General features: G+C 45.3%; 1 protein-coding gene across 3 annotated transcripts in view; it reads left to right on the top strand.

Annotated features, from left to right (window-relative positions):
* LOC137535998 (transmembrane protein 150A-like) overlaps nt 1–21,115 on the top strand; it is a 185,753-nt gene that overhangs the window by 122,069 nt on the left and 42,569 nt on the right. For all 3 annotated transcript variants that reach the window (XM_068257922.1, XM_068257923.1, XM_068257924.1), the window contains exon 4: nt 17,637–17,704. In XM_068257922.1, the coding sequence (XP_068114023.1) occupies nt 17,637–17,704 (68 nt within the window). The remainder of the gene's footprint in view (nt 1–17,636; nt 17,705–21,115) is intronic.

Here is a 21,115-nt window from a genome sequence, read left to right as displayed (position 1 = left end):
GGGCGTGTCATGATGCGTAACATGGGCATGGTCATAGGTGGGGCCAAAACATGAACATAGCAGTGACGTAACTTAAATATATTCAATAGACAGTATTTCACATATATAAGCCCCTCACCTGGCTTCTGTCTAGTCCTCGGCTGGCTGGCCTGTGTGCTGTACTCTGCTGGCGGTTATGCTGGGCTGCCTGGCTGGTGGTTATGCTATGCTGTGCCGGCCTGGCTGACTGTGATGCTGTGTCAGCTTGGCTGGTGGAGATGTTGAGCCGGCCTGGCTTTGCTAGGTGACTTGCTGGGGGCTTTGCTGGGCTGGGCAATTTGCTGGGGGCATTTTGGGGGGCTTTGCAGGGCTGGGGGCTTTACTATGCTTTGCTTGGCTGTATGCTTTGCTGGGCTGGGGGGTATGCTTTGCTGAGGGCTCTGTTTTGCTGGGCTGGGACTTTGCTTGGCTGTAGATAGGTAGGTGCCCCCGGGGTAGATTAGAGAGGTAGCTTCCCCCGGCATAGGTTAGATAAGTAGCATCCCCCGGCATAGGTTACATAGGTAGCATCCCCCAGCGTAGGTTAGATGGGTAGCTTCCCCCTGCGTAGGTTAGATGGGTAGCTTCCCCCTGCGTAGGTTAGATGGGTAGCTTCCCCCTGCGTAGGTTAGATGGGTAGCTTCCCCCTGCGTAGATTAGATAGGTAGCTGCCCCCAGCATAGGTTAGATGGGTAGCTTCCCCCAGTTTAGATTAGATAGGTAGATTAGATAGGTAGCTTCCCCCCAGCGTAGGAGGCGGGAGTAAGGAGGGGGGGAGCGGGCAGTTACAAACTCACCTCAGATCGACGCAGGAACAGCCGCCATCTCTTTCCGACTTCCTCCTTCGGCGTCCCTCGCATTGGTAACCGCACCCCCTGTGATGACATTGGTCACGTCATCACAGGGGGTGCTGTAACAAAGGCGACGGACGCCGGAAGTCTGAAGAAGATGGAGGCTGTGCGGCGCCTGCGGCAATCGGAGGTGAGTTTGTAACTGCCCGCTCCGCCCAGTGCCCCCTCCTGCCGGTCAGTCGATCCGGGGCACCATAACAGGTTCGGCGGCGGTGCCCCGGATCAAAGGCCCTAGCAACGCCGCTGCCTCACTACAGTTGTCCTTTAAGGGGCCAGAGACGCAAGGGGCTAGAGACGCAAAATGCAAATGCGTGATAAATGCAAATGTATGCAATGGTTTTGTATTTTTGTTTGCAATTCTGGGAGCCTGTGTGGTAGGTGTCCCAGGATGGAACACCATCCTGCCCAGGCAGTTAAATGAATGTTTATATTTGGGCAGTGGACAATCAGAATTGCATATTAAAATGTAATGTTAATTTTGCTGGGCGTGATCAGATTAGTTTGATTCCGCAGTTAGGATCTTGTTCTGTAGGGCTTGTTCACTCTAAAATAATCAGCAAACCAGCATAGCATACACACCCAGTCTTAGGGAAAATCTCCAGCTTTATAGCTGGACAGTAGGGTCTCCTAATTGGATAATAAAAACCATGTATATTTGTCACCTTATTCCAGGCAAGCTAGAATGCTCATCTTTTCCACTGTAAGTAAAATAGCATCTTTTATGTAAGCGAGCCTTCTCTGAGACTGCACACAGATGATGTTTCCGATGTTCCTGGAAATGTTTGTTGTCAGGCTAAAAAAAAAAAAAAAACTAAAAACGTTTCAGCCTGGCCCAAGATTAATTTACTGTGCCTGGATTATAGCTGTTTCCTGCTCTGCTAGCTTTACTTCCCCTCATGTATTGCAGCCACCACAATATCAATGTGTGTTAGCTGTATGTTAGGGCGGTGGTTCTCTCTCCCATCCTTGGTCCTCACAGCAGTGCGCATATTGTGTTTTCTCTCCACAGTACAGGTGATTTGTACTAACTAGCTGGATTTCCTTGTGTGAAGAGGCACAAAACATTAAACTGTTGCTGAGACCCAAGGGCAGATTTATGATCCCTCGCTGTACAGCATTCAGACAGGATAGGGTTTTTTCTTGATCAGAGATCTATAACTCTTTCAGTAAAGAAGCTGTACAATGTGTGGAGGAATCAACCACTCTTTCAATAAATAGCTGACATGTCAAATATTTTGTTAAAATTATGTATAATGCATGTAAAACAAGATAAAATGAAGACCGCAAAATATTAAAATTAGATAAGACATTACAAGACACCAGAAAAGTTTTCTGAATCCACTTTTATTTGTGAATTGCAAGGACTAACTGTAAGCTTCTCATAATCCTCACTGTAAGCTTCTTGGGCTGGCTGCAGCTCATAGCAAACAGTGCTCAGTCGTAAAGCACCAGCTTGCATGTGAAATATAGTTTTACTAAATTAGGTGTGCGGGAAGCTGCAGCACCCAACAGTAAGGGCCCGTTTCTACTTCTGCGGTGTGAATTAGGCGCGGAAAACGTGAAACGAATTTGCACGCGTATGTGAATTTTACCGCGAATTTGTGGGCGTTTTCGCATATGTTAGGAAGTATGCAAATTTAACCATGTCAGTGCCTGTGTGCTTTTACATTGATTTTATGTGAAAACGCCAGCGAATTTACAGTAAAATTTGCATACGAAAATGCATGCGAATTTCCTATTAAATACATTGAATGCGATTCACATAGCGGTATACGGTATGCGAATTCTGCGGGGTTTACCATGCAGATTTTTTTCTGCACAGAAAAACGCTCAGAAGTCCTGACAAGTGGAAACAGTCCCATCCACTTGTATTGTCTATGCGAATCTGCATGCAGGAAATGCATGCAGATTTGCTCTAGTGGAAACGGCCCTAAGGCTGGCCGAATCGTAAAGTCGCAAACCGCTAGCGATTTTACAATCGCTACGGTTTGCTTTTTAACATAGGAATCGCGGTAGGTCATTTCCACTACCGCGATTCGTTTTCGACGCGAACGCGCGGCGGCGCGATATTTGCCGCGATTTTGCTATGCAGTGCATAGCAAAATCGCGGCCGCAAACGTCGGGAAATTGGCGGAATTGCGATTCGGCAATTGCTAGCGTTCAGCGTGAACGCTAGCGACTGCTAGTGGAAAAGGGCCCTAAGGGTAATGGCGTTTTTCACAATGTTTCTGAGCCCCAATATGAGGTGCGAGAAGGGTGTTGAAAAATGATAGCCCTGATTAACAAGAGAAGACCAGTCCAACGTAATAGACAAGACCTGTATATTGCGTGTCTCTCCTGGCGGACTCAAATCGCTTGGCTGCAGCCTTTCTAGGGCGCGCTCAGTAGGCAGTAGCAGTGTTATCACAGGACTCTTAACTGTAGAGGTGTGCAAGCTTACTGAATAGGAAGAGCTGAGATTTGAAACCCAGGTTTGTGTCAGAGGCAAAGCCCTTAACCAGTACACTATCAAGCCACCACTAATACTGATATAACTCCAAATTATTTGAAAATTTATTTTTTTATTTTAATTAGGAAAGTGCTAAATGCAGTTTGATCTCATTAGTAAAGTTGATGGTCTATTCAGATTCTTTAAAACATGTATTACCTTTTCAGCCTTGTCAACAGGTGCATTGTCCTGCAAAATCAGCGCTGCAAGTCAGTGTATTTTGTGTTTGCGGCACCTAGTTCTGCCCCCCCCCCCCCCCTCCTAAAAAAACACCTTTGCTTTTTCTTTACTGTAGATAAAAAAAAAAGGCTGTTTTCTGCCATGGGCAGGACTGTGTACCAGAAATGGGCTGATATGGGGGTTGATTAAGGGGAGAAGATACTTCGGATTACAAGTGTGCAATTTTCACTGGAGGCCCCCTTTAATTTTGTTTTCGATTTAATATTAAGTGCTAAAATCCACAATTTTGTTTTTAATCGGTTGCAAGATAATTGACCATAATATTGATTGTAATTAAGATCATAATATTGATTAAAAAAAATCAAGTAATAATTGACGTGTATTGGTATGGCCAGCTTTAGTCAAGGTTTGCCTCGTACAATCGTAGATTTCATTTGGAGCTAATTCCCCTCCCCATAAGCAGCTCCTCTCCCCATAAGCAGCTCCTCTCCCCATAAGCAGCTCCTCTCCCCATAAGCAGCTCCTCTCCCCATAAGCAGCTCCTCTCCCCATAAGCAGCTCCTCTCCCCATAAGCAGCTCCTCTCCCCATAAGCAGCTCCTCTCCCCATAAGCAGCTCCTCTCCCCATAAGCAGCTCCTCTCCCCATAAGCAGCTCCTCTCCCCATAAGCAGCTCCTCTCCCCATAAGCAGCTCCTCTCCCCATAAGCAGCGCAGCTCCTCTCCCCATAAGCAGCTCCTCTCCCCATAAGCAGCTCCTCTCCCCATAAGCAGCTCCCCTCCCCATAAGCAGCTCCCCTCCCCATAAGCAGCTCCCCTCCCCATAAGCAGCTCCCCTCCCCATAAGCAGCTCCCCTCCCCATTAACAGCTCCCCTCCCCATTAACAGCTCCCCTCCCCATTAACAGCTCCCCTCCCCATTAACAGCTCCCCTCCCCATAAGCAGCTCCCCTCCCCATAAGCAGCTCCCCTCCCCATAAGCAGCACCCCTCCCCATAAGCAGCACCCCTCCCCATAAGCAGCTCCCCTCCCCATAAGCAGCTCCCCTCCCCATAAGCAGCTCCCCTCCCCATAAGCAGCTCCCCTCCCCATAAGCAGCTCCCCTCCCCATAAGCAGCTCCCCTCCCCATAAGCAGCTCCCCTCCCCATAAGCAGCTCCCCTCCCCATAAGCAGCTCCCCTCCCCATAAGCAGCTCCCCTCCCCATAAGCAGCTCCCCTCCCCATAAGCAGCTCCCCTCCCCATAAGCAGCTCCCCTCCCCATAAGCAGCTCCCCTCCTTGAAGTAACAGGGAATTCTTAACCACTCTGAATTCAACACTTGGAAAGTCCACAGTTTCCAGAATGGGATTCTTTCAATTATTTATTTATCAAATCTGTTAGGGGAAGACACACAAAAGTAAATATGGCAAGAAGCCCTACTGAAGAGTAGGTGGTGAGCCATACCTTAGGGCTAAATTGGTGGAGCAGACCACCGAAACTAAAGGACATACAAGCGGGGAGCAAGTCAGGTGTATTAGGTAGAACCTCTAGGATATTAAACTTTATAAGGTTGGGTTACTTAGGGTGACCACCTAGAAAACTGAAAGGAAGTTAGGGACTGACCTTATAGAGTCTTCAAAGTCTTTCAGTGTCTGACCATGCCCCACCAGTATATTAATACTGGTACGACCATCATTAACCCTAAGCTGGGGCATTCCATATACAAAGCTAATTGTGAGATACCTAAAAAAACACTCAAAATGGTAGAACTACCAGAATACATGATATTGGTAAAAAAAAAATAAGTACTGCATAAATAGTAAAAGTAAATGCTACAATGGAGCAAAAATATTTGTATTTCTTTTTTTGAATGGCAAAATTCTTATTTAAAAATAAAAGAACACAGACGCTGTCTGTGTTCCATCAACAATAGAAATGTTTATCAAGCACTGTGGCAACAAGTTTTGTGGTGTATGCGCTTCTTAAAGTGGGACTGCAGTGTATATCACAAATTCACCAAGTTCTCTTCTCCTATAAAGTTATAATCGCCCGCCGCATCTTCTTTCTGTAAATAGCCCCCGGTGCTCCATGTCTGCCAACTTGTTGTCAGATTCGCACCCCCAGGGGTGATTTACAAGAGGACATACCAGGTGATTACTTTGTATTGGAAGAAGACCCAATGAATATGTGATATACACCGGAGTCTTGCTTTAATGTCCGTGTCTACACAGTGCGCTTGCAGCAAGATATACTGTTATAGTGTTATAGAAACAGTTTGCATCAATCCTAACACATCTAAAAGTACTCATTTTTTTTAAAATCTTAAATTACCGGTATACATTACTTAAAAATTGCTTTCACTTACTGTATCAGTACTTCACAGGTAATCTTTATAATTGAATAATTAAAATTAGTTTTCCTAAATGGTTTTTAAACTTGCCTATGCAATCCAAACAATGTTTTCCTTATTTACAGTTTGTGTACTGAATGTCCAGTAACTCCCCTCTTGCATAAGGAAATGGCTACATATGGCAGGAAGCCCTTTAAGTCCCTGTTTCCACTAGGGCAGTGATGCCTAACTACAGTCCTCAAGAGCCATAGCCATGCCAGTGTTTAAGATGGACAGAGAAATGGTGGAATGTGTTCTACTTGATGAACTGCACCTTTCCTGATTCCATCCCATCAATAAAATTGAGCTGTGCCAAACGTGTGAGGATCTCTGTCCTCGAGGACTGGAGTTGGGCATCCCTGCACTTGGGCTTTTTGCACCTGATTTCATGCACATGAATTTGCATTCATAATTGCAGCCTAATTCGTACACGTGAAAAAATCTGGAGCACTGCCTCAGAATTCTGGCCAATTCATATGAACCCCTGTAGCCATGCATGACACAGCTACAGGGGTTCAGATGCTGGTGTCTGTCTTGGAAACAGATACCCGGCACTGGCCTAACTCTTACTACACACCTAGAGTAATCAGGCCAATAACAGAATTGGCAGTAGGCAATAAAGGAGAATAAAAATGTAGGAAATGATTGTCTAGGATGACCACACAATAGACTGGTCTGGAGTGCCTACTTACAGAATGCCAGTCCTTCTCCTTATGTTATATGCTGAAGCTACACCTATGCTAGGTGATATCCTCATTAAAATGAGATATATCCTCTCATTTTTCCATGATGTGAAAGGGTTAAAGTGAAATTGGCAGACATGGGTTTTAGTTTGCCTGGCTCCAGATCTCTGAGATTAGGTGAAAGGTTAATCTTGTGCAATAAAAAAACCTGCTAACTAAAAGCTTTGAAAAAGATAAATATTGTTCTGTACCGATCTGAGCAGTGGCACAGCCTGGCTCAGCGGGTATCGGGCATGCTACGACTTCACTCTTATCAAAAGTCTGGCATTGGCTAGATAGCGAGGCATGTATCTGTTCTGTTAACTTATGAAAACATAAGCTATGTAACAAGCTAATGCTGCTTGTTCTAAATTGCATAAGTGTTCCTTATGTAGTACCTATTATGTGTGATTAGTTTATAGAGCAACTCCTCTATAGCACAGAACCTATACGACCTCTTTCACCACTACCCAAGCATTTTTCAGCTCTTTTTACACAGAAGGTTGAATTGCGCGGTTGTCATGCAGTTTATCCTCCTGGCTTTTAGCTGCCATTTCATGCAAGCACTTTGTGTCATCGTTAAATATGCTGTGGTGTTACCTTGCGGCAAAAAAAATGCAACTTGTCTCATTTGAACATGGCTGCGCCTTTCCAACAATCATACCAAGCATAAGCAGCACCAAGCCAGTGCACAAGTGCAGCTGACAGGCAGTGAATTCTCCGCCTTCAGCCTCCCATGTAAAAGGGGCCATATTCTCCTGATTTGTGGTTGGCCACAGTGGAAAAAATATGGTGTATGCTGCATGACTATGACAAACCCACAGCCAAATAAGAAGCACAACTTAAATGTGGGTAACCCCCTTGTTAGATGCTTCAGTTGCTGTGGTAATATGCAGTACTTGCTGTGATGTAGTATGTAGTATGTCTCATTTATTAGTGATCCACCAGAAAACATTACTGCTCTAAATTCTTCAGTGTCTCCTTTCCTTGTATGGAAAAAAATATGTACAGTTAAAAAATATTAAAGGAAAACACTAAAAAATACTTAAAATCTTGCTAGACTTTTTGTAAAAAAAATCCCTCTAAGTTCCGACTAATAATGTCCCTAAGTTCTGCCCATGCCAAGTTTTTTTATCCAATGTGTATACGTGGCTTTACTAATGACAGACCCATGACAAGGTAGATAATAGTATGTAGATAATACAAACACCAAGCAGTTAAAGCATTGTACACAGGCCTGACTTGTGCTGGGCATACAGGATTCGTTTCTGCCGCTCGATTATCAGCTCGATCGTTTTTGCCACTCGATTCTGAAGTTGTTTCTCTTCCGCTTGTTTTTCTTATCATTTTCCACTCCCTTCTATCTGGAATCGAGTGGCAAAATGATCGAACGGGAGATCGGACATGTCGGAAATTATCTATCTAACCATCTATCTGCCTCATAAACGAACCGTGTATTCCCAGCATTAAGTCGTATGAGGTGGCGGACAACCACTGCTCGTGCTCCAAATAAAAAATCAAATCAAGCAAGAGAACAAAGGGCTTTGCTTAACTATGATGACTGCCTTTGCATAGAGGCGGGGTGGACCGGCCAGTGCATAGAGGCGGGGTGGACCGGCCAGTGCATAGAGGCGGGGTGGACCGGCCAGTGCATAGAGGCGGGGTGGACCGGCCAGTGCATAGAGGCGGGGTGGACCGGCCAGTGCATAGAGGCGGGGTGGACCGGCCAGTGCATAGAGGCGGGGTGGACCGGCCAGTGCATAGAGGCGGGGTGGACCGGCCAGTGCATAGAGGCGGGGTGGACCGGCCAGTGCATAGAGGCGGGGTGGACCGGCCAGTGCATAGAGGCGGGGTGGACCGGCCAGTGCATAGAGGCGGGGTGGACCGGCCAGTGCATAGAGGCGGGGTGGACCGGCCAGTGCATAGAGGCGGGGTGGACCGGCCAGTGCATAGAGGCGGGGTGGACCGGCCAGTGCATAGAGGCGGGGTGGACCGGCCAGTGCATAGAGGCGGGGTGGACCGGCCAGTGCATAGAGGCGGGGTGGACCGGCCAGTGCATAGAGGCGGGGTGGACCGGCCAGTGCATAGAGGCGGGGTGAACTGAGCAAGTTGGGCTTGGTTCATTCTTTTATAAGGGTGGTTTGGGGTTGCTCGGAGCGGCAGAAATGAAGGCCCATTTTAACCTTTGTTAATAAGCCCCTATTATGCTGGTCTGTAGACAAGACCAGATCACAGTTTGGTGACCTTTATCTTACAAAGAACTGACAGAAATTTCCTCCATTGTTTATACAGTATAATCTATATTGGAAATGTAATTTAGGAACTTTTTTGGCTATCGGTCTGCTTCAGGGATGCTCATAAAGATCAGTGTCAGGTTGTACATAACATTTAAATTGCAGGTCTGGTAACCTTCAGAGACTTGAAGTACCGAGTCTAAAGCTGTCTCTCATGGCCACAGCTGGTTTCATTTATTTACTTTACTTTTTCTTTCCAGTTTTAGGCTGTACCTGTATGTAATGTTTAGGTTTCAGCGTAATTCTGCTATGTCAGCAGAGGAACACCTATAACAGGAACTGATAATATGATAACATAGTTTACAGAGCACTTGCTGCATATGCCTTAGAATAGGTAAAGAAACACTATATGGAAAACGCTCACATTTATGTAATTGATAGAGATATGGCAATAACATGTATATAAATGCAAAACGAAGTAAAACAAACAAATATAGGAGTTTCCTAAGCTAACCTATCAAAATCCCTATTTTGTTTTTATAAGTGAAATTTGGTTTTCTTTGCACCTACTTGGTAAACCTCTCCCTATTGCATTGGTCATGAAAGTCAGCTGGAGATACAGAAATATGAAATACAGAATGATGAGGAGTAGAAACCATTTTCTTGCTCAACTGTGTTCAGTATAATTACTGTCAAGCTGACTTTTCCATTAAAGAGAGTCTGAAGCGAGAATAAATCTCGCTTCAGACCTCATAGATTGCAGGGGCATGTGTGCCCCTGCTAAAACGCCGCTATCCCGCGGCTTAACGGGGGTCCCTGATCCCCCAAATCCCCTCCGTACAGCGGGGGAGCGCTTCCGCATTGGGGTAGGGCTAACCGCCGCAGCCCTGCCTCCCGCGCGTCTATCAGATGCGTACCTCCGCCTCTCCCCCGCCCCTCTGTCTTCCTTCACCGAGAGGGGCGGGGGAGAGGCGGCGATGCGCGTCTGATAGACGCGCTGGGAGGCAGGGCTGCAGCCATTAGCCCTGCCTCCAGGAAGAGCAAAATTTACGACCAAGTTGGTCGTTGATTTTGCAGGGGAGGGTTTGGGGGTGAAGGGACCCCTGTTTAGCCGCGGGATAGCGGCGTTTTAGCAGGGGCACACATGCCCCTGCTAACTATGAGCTCTGAAGCGAGAATTAAATGCTATGTGCATTTCACCCTACCTAATAAAACCCCTGTGTCTCTGCATCCTTTCCCTGTGTGTGTGTGTGTGTGTGTGTGTGTGTGTGTGTGTGTGTGTCCCTGCTTCCAGACTTGACAGTTTGCTGTCTGTGAACCTCATTGCATTGTGGGAAATAACATCTTTTTCCAACTGCCAAGCAAGCAACATCTCCTTGTGTACATATGCTGCAGACAGCGGTGGAGGACGGGCGAGCGGGACGCATCTGTGCTTGCGTTGCTGGGGTGGAAGAGGGGGCGCTAGTCTACTTTAGGGGACCCACCGCAAATCCCCATAGACACTTTCAGCTGGGCTGCAAAACGGAACAAATGGCTTCCGTTTGCTTGTCGAAACCCCCACAAGCCATATACCCATGGATAGGTAAGCATGCCCTGTAATGAATTGGGAGGTTTTCGGTAACAGAAAGTTTAAATTGGCCGTGTAGGAGCCACCGAACGACCTAAATCTCGATTCCGTCGGCCATCTTAATTCTGCTGTGCAGGTCTCTTTCTTCCTCCTCATTGGAGGGTTTGTTAGCTGGCACGCCCCCACCTAACAATCCCTCCAATGAGGAGGAAGAAACGACCTGCAGAGCAGAACTAAGATTGCCGACGGACCCGAAATTGCGGTCGTTCCGCGGCTCCTACACAGTCAGTTTAAACTTTTTTTTTACCGAAACCCGCAAAATTCGTTAGAGGACATGCGTAGCTACCCGGGGATATAAGGCTTGTGGGGGTTTCAACAAGCAAACGGAAGCCATTTGTTCCGTTTTGCAGCCCAGCTGAAAGTGTCTATGGGGATTTGCGGTGGGTCCCCTAAAGTAGACTAGCGCCGCTGAGGGAGTGCCCGTAGTAGCCTAGCGCCCATTTTTTTAATGGGCGGCCTTTTTTTTTTTTTTTTTTTTTTTTTTACTAGTATCTTTATATAATGCCTAGTGTATTTTCTCTTATGCAACTGCCTTGGGGACAATCTGCACCTGCCCAACCAGAAATCAGTTAAGTGAGTGTAGTTGTCTGATCTCCTGTCCTCAGCCCTTCTTGGAAGGAATTGCTACCTATATATTTCTGGCCATTCTCTATTGTAGTCCTCTCCACTACAAGTTTTTCTCTCTCAATACAAAATAGCCAAGCAAGCATCACTGTGTACTGTTCTTTTATCGGAGAAGACCTATAAGTACTAAACTGAGCTTAACCTCCCTGGCGGTACGCAGTTTCGGTGGTTGTGTCCACGGGAGTAATTTTTTGAATAAAACTTGTTGCAAACCTTGTAGCTAGCACTTGGCTAGCTACCTGTGTCCCTCAAGACACCTCTCTGATCCCACCGAACGTCGGCGCTTACATTTACCCAGCCGTGATCCCGTGAGAGCCGCAGTCTCCCCAATTAGCTTCAGTTGTCACTATGGCGACGATCGGACATGTCTGACGTCATCTACGTCATGCCCAGTACCGATCCTCCCCATAGCGAAGCCTGTAGGTGATTGGAGAGGCTGCGCTATCGTGGGATCCAGAGGGTGGTATATATAATGGTGGCAATCGGGAGGAGCAGAGCGGAGGGACTTGGGGGACACAGGTAGGTAGCCTAGTGCTAGCTACAAGGTTTACAACAATTTTTATTCAAAAAATTCCTCCCGGGGCCATGTAATCCTCTGTGGCAGCTACCCCGAGTGTAGGTCGGGGTTACCGCCAGGAGGGTTAACTTCACATCCAGCTACCACTCAATGTGTGGATGCTCAGTAGTGCATTTCCTGGACAACACATTGCCAGACAATGCAATTCTGGACCTATACAACTTAAAGGGGACCTGAACTCTTGCACAAAACAAAGGGGAAGACATAGAGAAATGCACCTTGTGTGTACTTGGAGAGTTTATCCTGCCCCCCAAGTACCCCAAGGCTCGGTCCTTGGCCCCCTACTGTTCTCCCTTTACATATCCTCCATTGGCAAGGTTCTCTCCTCCATGTGTTTTAACTATTGTGTGTGCAGATGACACCCAGATCTACCTCCACACCCCTGACCTATCCACCACTACCATGGACAAGGTCTCCTCCTGCCTATCAGCCATCTCCTCCTGGATGTCCACTAGGTTCCTGAAACTAAACCTGGACAAAACGGAATTTATGATCTTCCCACCCCGGCCATACCTGAACCTCCCAGATGTGAATGTCACTGTTAACACCACTGCCTTTCGCCCTACCTCTGAAGCCCGCTGTCTGGGTGTCACCCTTGACTCCGCATGCTCCTTCATCCCCTACATCCAAAACCTTACAAAGCCCAGCAACTTCCACCTCCGTAACATCTGCAAGATCTGCCCTTTCCTGACCTCTGTCATCAAACTTCTCATCCACGCCCTCATAATTTCCTGCCTTGACTACTGCAACGCTCTTCTGTCTGGTCTCTTTATTGCCCCACTGCAGTCAATCATGAATGCGGCAGTCAGAATTTTTCACTCCTCCCATCGCTCCACCACGGCGGTTCCCCTCTATGAATCCCTTCATTGGCTTCATATTCAGTCCAGAATTGTTCAAGATACTGTGTCTGGCCTGAAAATCTGTCCACAAAACCTGCCCAACCTACATTTCCCATCTTACCCAGAGGTACACACATAGCCGCTCACTCCGCTCCTCCAATGAACTTCGCCTGACTATCCCCCCGCATCACCCAATCCCATGCACGCCTCCAGGACTTCTTAAGAGCTGCTCCAACACTATGGAACTCCCTACCTAAACCCCCATATTAGGGCCTGAGCCCACTGACGCAGTTGTTTCCGCTTTTCAGTTACACATCAATGTTACAGATGCTGAAAAGCGGACAGAAGCGGGCACAACTGCGTTAGTGGGTGCAGGCCCTTAGTTTCCCCCTCCTTCAAGAAGGCCCTCATAACGCACTGTAGGGATAACAGTGGTGCCTGGATGAATGAATCTGTGAACGCATTTGTTTGAACATTTGCATGCTAGTGTCCAAAGGGTTAATTAGTTTTTTTTTATAATTTTCTGCCCACACTCCCTTTTTAGCACCTCCCTTTCCCTAATAACTTATTTTTAATGTCCTAACTAGAGGTGATGTGCCTGGATATATGTTTCTTTTCATAGCACCTCACACGACTGTTGGGTTGATATCGTGCAGTTGGTCACGTGTGTACAAGTTGCTTGAGGTACTTGTTTTGAATGTGAGACAATCTATACACATGAGGATGCACACCATATATATAGTTAATACTAGCTATATTTTTAGTCTAGGGTGCTGTATAAAATATACCAAACTATATACATAAAGAAATATGCACACCATGCAGTTTCCAATGCAAATTAATATATTGAAAGGCATAGGCTGATAAAGTGCAGTCAAATACATGCAAAGAAGCACAATAGATAATGTATATACAAAGAGTACATGACAGTAATCAGTAGACCTGATAGATGCAGCTTACAGGAAAAAAATTTTTGGTGCAAACAAAATGCACACTAAAAGGCAGAGATCCACATAGCAAACTGTTGTGACTGCTAACAATAAAAGGTACTAACTGATACTGATATCTAAAGCAATGGATAATGAACAGTCCAATGCAAATGTAGTATACACAAAGTGAGGAGGCAGGGTACAACACACCGCTGCATTACCCAGACGCAGCGTTTCGGAAAGTTCCTTTGTCAATGGGACAAGCGGATAAGCAACTGAAGCAGAGCGGTGATGTCCTACTTGTTTTGAATGTGCCCTTCTTGTGCAGTTATCTTGTGTGCTCAGTATGCAGATGAGCTGTTCGTTCAGTTGGTTGGTACGTGGAAAATACAAGTCGTGCAATCTAGGGTTGCCGCGATTTACCGGTATTACGGTATACCACGGTTTTACAATGCACGGTAATCGCGGTAAGCACTTTTAGGAAATACCGGTTTTTGCTGTATTTCCGTATCCCTCGCCACCGCTCCGGCATTGTCCTGCTCTCCGTCTTCCTCGTTACGAAGGCAAGCTCCCAAAGCTAGTTCCTGATTGCGGGAGGCTTGCGACATGAGTGCAGGAGCTGGGTGGTGATGATACGCGTCCTGTGATGACGCAGCCACGGCTGGAGCGCACACAGAGATCTATTTCCCGGCATATCTGCTTGTATTTTTTTTTTTATTGCGGACTGTACTACAAAGGCAGAGGGGGAGTCACCAGGTCATTCCTGCCAAAATAAATAGGCAAATGAGAAAAGGCTACAGCCCGTTCTCCCTCCTGCTAGATGCATGCAGCCCCCTGCCTCCCCCGACTGCAGAGCTGACATAAACACTGATACAGATCAGTGTTCAAAGGAATGTCCAGCTCTCCTCCCCCCATGAAAATGATGAGCACGCCGCCCGCCCGGGAGAAGGAGCGAGAGACGCACTGCACATGGGGAGCTGAAGCTTAATGACACCAGATGAGCAGTGTTGCTGTGGGAGAGGTGCTGTATTTGAATGCAGCCAGTGTGTATATGTATGGCTTGTGTGTGTGAGATGTGTCTGCCTGATGTATGTGTGTGGGATGTCTGCCTGATGGATGTGTGGATGTCTGCCTGATGGATGGATGGATGTCTGCCTGATGGATGTGAATGTGTGTGTGTGTGTTACTGTATATACTGTACATACAAGTGATGTCTCCCTGATGCATGTCTCTGTGTGATGTCATGTGTCCTCATGCCCACTGCCCCCCCCCCCCTGTTCTACTCTGTCCCCCTACTTTTTAAAGAAATCGTCTGCAGTGGCTTAGCACAGGACTTCGCCTAACTCATGTCCGCTCCACCCATTTGCATTTTATTTTTCAGCTCTGGTATCCTTTAAAGGAAACCAGAGACGCAGCATAGTGAAAGTTTTATACATAACTGCGGCTTCCTCCAACCCATCATGCACACAGATCCCTCCCACGCCGCCATCCTCAGCCTTTTCTATCGCTGTTACTGAGTCCCGTAACTTTGGCCAGTCACGGCCAGTTTTATGCATGTGCAGTGCGCTCCCTCCATCTCTTGCAGAAAATAGTACTACGCCTACGTAGTATTATTCTCCGCTGCAGAGAACGCACTGCGCATGCTCAGACTGGCCGCGACTGGCTCAAGTTACCGGACTCAATACCAGCGATAGAAAAGGCTGAGGATGGCGGCGTGGGAGGGATCTGTGCGCATGATGGGTTGGAGGAAGCCGCAGTTATGTATAAAACTTTCACTATGCTTTATCTCTGGTAAACTTTAAGGTGTATAGTAAAGTGTACCACCAGCATTTTTGAAGTGGACCTGAACTCAAATGTCCTCCCCTCTGCTCAAAGATATGCAACAGCAATTTCTTTCTTTGTTACAGCTGATACAATCCTAAAATAAATCTGCACAGTCTCTACTTCCTGATTCATGGAAGCAGACATATTAACCTACTGTGCTTTCCAATGGCCTTATTATCTGCCCTCTCTGCCATAGGCAGTCATGTGACACGGGGAGAATGAGATTTACTTTTGGTATTGTTGTTTTTTTTTTACATTTAGAAGAGTAAATATTTCAAGTATGACAGGAGGACCCTAACCATTAAGGGTCTAATAAAGAAGAGTTTGTTCAACTTTGACCTTTTCTTATTTTTATAAGGGTAATTGTAATGCGAATAATTGCGTAATACCGTATACCGTAATACCGTCATACCGTGATATTTTTTTTGACGGTTATCATACCGTGAATTTTCATACCGTTGCAACCCTAGTGCAATCGCTTGGTCGTGTGGTCGGTCATGCAGTCAGATTGGTCATGCGGAAAACTTGCACGTTTGTACAAGTTTTTATATCCTAGGTGTAAAAAGTTTTCAATCAGTGGCCCAAAAAGAATGTGCAGATCAGGTGTTCTGACTTAACATAACTCCACTGGCACCATGCTTGTTGTCGAAGAAACGGAATACAGAATATCAGCATGATGAAAAGAACATGTATCCATGCCATGCCCTAGGTTTTATGAAAAGCATACATACTGTATGAATGGGCAATTTGTCCGATTATTTGAATTGGCCGTCCTACGATTATGCAATCCGTGAAAGTGCATCCAGGCGACCACAGTCTAACAGAAAGCAAGATCTGACTGCAGAATAAACATGTCTGCAAATAATTGTGCTGCTTGGTCAAGCCAGCTGGCATGTTCTTCTCATTGGTGAAGGGAAGAGAACCAGGAAACTACTAGAATCATCTGATCATCGGAAAATACAATGGCGGTTAGCTATGGAAATCTAACCTGGCTCCATTTTTTTTTTTCCTGTCCTGAAAATGGTAGTGCTAAGAGATCTTGAGACAATAATTTCTCTGTGTGCACCTTGGCTATATATGGATTTTTTTTACTTTACCAGCTTCTTGTCTTGTGATTAAAGTGGGCTCCAACTGCAGTTCTACTGGAAGGATCTACTGAGCTATTGCTATACCTGCTGCACAGTCACTCCTCTTAGTGCCCCCAGATTAAAGATCCTAGGAATGCCCCTGCTCGTAAGGAAGCAGTAATGCTCGGTTTACACAGCTGTCAGTGTCTCCATTGCCACCCAAATTTCTGGCCTTTTTTTAAATTAATGGAATGGCAATGCGTTCGCAGTACCCTAAAAATGCATTTTGCGCTGCAATGGATGCATTGGCCTCGATTCATAAACAGCAGTGCGATAAAAAAAAATCTTGTCGGGAAAACACCGCACTCTGTATTTTCCCGGTCTGTGTGCTAATTCATAAAGATTTCCCCAGCTGCCCTTGGAGGTCGGTAAATTACCGCAGCCCATTGAGCGGTAGAGTAGAGCAGTGTCTCGATTCTCTCTTTGCCCTGCAGAAATGAATCACACAGACGGCTCTCTGGCTCTCTCCACTGATGACTCAGACAGATGAGTCACACAGTCTTTCCCTGCCTGCTCAAATGATTCACACAGAGGGCTCTCTAGCTCTCTCCACTGATGACTCAAACAGACTTCGGCTCTCTGCACTTTTGCATTCATCAGAGCTGTCGGTAACTTGTTATCGCCTCACTAGAGGTGTCGGTAACTACCGCCAGGCTTACCGCTTGTTGAAGGCTTTATGAATTGACATTTGCTGACAATTTACTGACATGTGTTGTTGGTAACTGCAGCCAAGGCGGTAATTTATTTCCCTGGTTGGTAATGTCAGCTTTTCATGCAGTAACAGCCTTTATGAATTGACATTTTGCTAAGTGCTCGGTAAAGTCTGCTGTTTTCAGCATTACCGCATGAGGTAATGCTTTATGAATCGAGGCCATTGCCTTTACGTGGTAGGCAGCTGAGACACCAGCCTTTAGTACTGATGTTCAGGGTATTCGGGCTCTGCAGCTTTATAAGACTGATAAATAAGTAAGCAGAAACACTAACTACACAGTAAAGATCAGCTTTGCAGCAAACAGCATAGTGGTAATCTGACAGATTTGGATTGCCTACAGAACCCTGGTGTAACCAGGCATTCCTCCCATCTGTTGTTCTTTATATGAGAATTCCCAGATTGTGCGCAATTGTAGGAGTTGTGGCTGCAGTATTTGTTGTGTGTGTATTTGCATAGTAACATTAATACATTTTTTATTCTGAAATTTAAATCCCATTTTCTTTGTTTTTATATTGTAGCAAATGTGGAAACCTTCCACCCGAGAGCTGCTTTTTCAGCCTAATATGCAGTTTAGGCTCGTTCATGGGTAAGTTGTTTTGTTGGCTTCATGTGTGTCTGTCCTCCATACGTGTTGTGTGTGCATTTCTCACTGGAGCACAATCTATGACTACATGGTTTAAACGTCTGTTAAAAGAGAATCTGTAAACATTCTATAAATGTTCAAACTGGCCCACTGATGTGTGTATTCTGACATTCCTGTGAGTGATTGCTTTTTGGCACATCTAGAGGGTCAATGACTAAGATGAGGGTTGCACATTGCAGTCCCTCAGCTTTGTACTGCTGGGATTGCCTAAGCACTACACAAACTGCAGTATAAAGTCAAATGTAATGTGGTCTTGCACTTTTGGGTGTATTATTGACTGCCACTGTAGTCGTACATAGCGCCTTTGAAATGAATAGGGAAACCGTGAACACACGTGGTTGTCCTGCATTGCAGTGGCTGGTAGTGTCACTATTGACAGTACTGTACAAATGTGGGGTTTAGATTAAAAATAGTGTAGTTTCCCACCTCTGAATATAATTAGAGCTTGTAATGATTAGTGAGTAGAGCCCCATACATATGGGCACCCTGAGGACCCTCAGCCTGCATTGGTCGGTCAGTGCTCTGTCCATATGTTTAGATTTCACAGAATTCATTAGACAGTTTTTACAGAATTACAAGATAAAACAATCCACATATGACCAGTAATAAGCATAATTCACATGCTACTGTGGTCAGAATAACAGTTATAAATGAACAGTCAACGAAATCTGAAGCCAAAATACACTTGTAATACAATTAATTGTATGTGTAGTACAGATAATAAATAGAAGATTTGTAGAAAAGTCTCATATTTTTATTTTCAGTTAAATATTTTTTTTAAAAAACATTGCTTCATACTGTCACAGTTGCAGTTTAGAATCCACACTCTGGGCCATATGCAATTCAGTTTTTCTCCTGAGTTTTCTCCAAGGTTATATTTTTAAATTTGTCAATAAACTGCCTTTTAAAGAGTAACTGTCAGGCTGCAGAAGCTAATTTAAACCTCTATTCTCCTGTGTTAAACAGTTTAGAAGGAAGCCAAAAAGGCATTAGTGAAGATAAAAATCTCTCTTACCTTTGATGTGTGCTTATCAGAAAAGCTGTTAGACCCAAGCAGGACGCAAGCCGCATACTATACTGCAAAGCATTCTGGGGCCCTCCCCTCGGCTGCTAATGAGACGTTACAGCAGCTTGTAATCAGTCCAGCGCATAGCACTGATAAATCTCCGGGCAGAGTACACTGCAGGAGTCAGCTATTGTTCCTAGCCACATGGCTAATTAATATTCACTGCACACTGTGGTATTCAGTACAAGCTTTTCTGTGATCAGGAAGCAGGGAGGACATGACGACACAATTGGCTTCATAGAAGACAGAAAAACATGGAACCTGCCATGAGCTGTCAGGAGCATCATTCTCTGCATATACTATATAAAAATTCTGTAAAGTACAAACGTGGACAGTGAAATGCATATGTAATGTAAGTACAGCCTACATTTAGCTACTGATATATGTGTTTATTTTCTCTGAGACCTTATACCTAACAGCTCCTCTTTAAGCCTCCAGAAAGCAAGAAAATCATCAAAATTTCGATAGCACTTTATCACCTACTTTTGTATACTTTTTCAAATTTGGAGTGCTGGAAAGTTATTTTAAATAGAATATGAAACATTATCTCCTAGGAAAACAAAACTCAGGAGAAAAAGTGAATTGCATATGGGCCCCTGTCTTAAGCAGGAAAAAAAGCAGAAGTAATGACTCTTTGAACTTTCCAGCAGCAACCCCTTATTAAGCTTATTAACTCTTCCTATCAGGGCTATTGAGTGAGAGTCGAGGAAAAAATGCACAGACTCTGACTTCTAATAAATTAAGGCTGCTTCCACACAGGGACGTTACAGGCGCACGTTAGTGCAGCCTGTAACGCTCCCCCAAAGCACAGCAATGTAACACAAGTGGGCTGTTCACACTGCCCACGTTGCGTTACATGTAACGCTGCACGTTGTAGTGAAAGTGCAGCATGCTGTGCGTTCTAGCGGCTTTAGCTGCGTTAGACTGTTTGCACATGCTCAGTGGGGGGGGCGGAGAGGAGGCGGGGAGATGCCGCTACAGTAGCTGCCACGCACATGGCTACTTAATATGCAATGCACTGGCGGCCGCTGATTGGCCAGCGGGACCACGAGATGCGGAGTGTCTCGCTCCGCATCACGTGGTCCCGCCGGCCAATCGGCGCCACCCTGGGAGACCTTATGCGGATAGAGCCGCCTAACGCGGCTCACTCTACCGTCCTCTCCTGTACCACCATGCGTTGCGTTAGGGGCACGTTATGCAACCATAACGTCCCCTAAAACGCAACGTCTTGGTGTGTAAGTAGCCTTAAACTGTAGTTAAAAGAGAAAATATTATGAAATTTTCTAGTTCTCCGATAATGCTCATCATAAATAAGGCCAGAAACCCACTAGGAGTGATTTCTAAGCACTAGTGATTTGAAAAAGCTCTTGCTAATGTAATGCTATGAGGGATTTTTATAAAATCACATAGCTCAAATTGGATCACACCCATTGCATTACATTAGCAAGAGTTTTCAAATCACAAAGCGCTCAGAAAAGCGCTCCTAGTGGGTTCCAGGTCTGACTTGCGTATACAGTTATTACAGTGTTAAGTCCACAGAAATGAAATAAACCAATCGCAAAAACAAGTTTTGTGCTGCTGCAATAAAGCAGTCGCTGTTTTTAAATCAGATATACATATCTGATTGTGACTGTACATCTGATGTGTACACATGAATCTTTTATATACAAAAAGTATACAAGTAACATCACTGCTGATTTGTAGTTGTCTGATTTGTAGCCTTATTTGTAGTGGTCACTAGTAGGGATGCGAATAATTCTGCGTTAATGGAGGTTTATGCAAATTTTGTATGCAAATGTATGCACTCCCTTTGCTCATGAAATCAACTACTATGATATAATGTTAAATTTGGGGTTGGTGACTACAAATTACGGTAAGTTACATAGTGGTACATATGCTCTCCCATCAGAGCTGTTGTAAATCCACTGAGAATGTTGTGCACATTGAACACAGAGGGGTTGCACTTCACTCTTGCATGTACCCACAGTTAGCTTGCCTATGGCTCAGTCTGTCTGCACCCACTACAAGTACTCTTACCAAGCACTAGTTTTGATTATTTACGGTAACCGCTACACTACAGCTAAGTTTAGTTAGAATGCAATGCTGGTGTACCGTACATAAAAAAAAAACCCACATAGGTATGCTTTAAAGTTAGTGTCCCCAACACATTGTCTGTTTAACAAAATTAATTGGAACGCCATATCAGCTGGGTTCCATTGCATAGATCTGCCTACTTGCAGAAAATGGCTCTGGTATTTTCTCTATCAGATATAATGTAGATCTGGAAA

Source organism: Hyperolius riggenbachi, chromosome 10, assembly GCF_040937935.1.
Source record: "Hyperolius riggenbachi isolate aHypRig1 chromosome 10, aHypRig1.pri, whole genome shotgun sequence".
Taxonomy (NCBI): domain Eukaryota; kingdom Metazoa; phylum Chordata; class Amphibia; order Anura; family Hyperoliidae; genus Hyperolius; species Hyperolius riggenbachi.
Note: the sequence above shows the minus strand (reverse complement) of the source record. Positions and strands in the feature narration are given on the sequence as shown.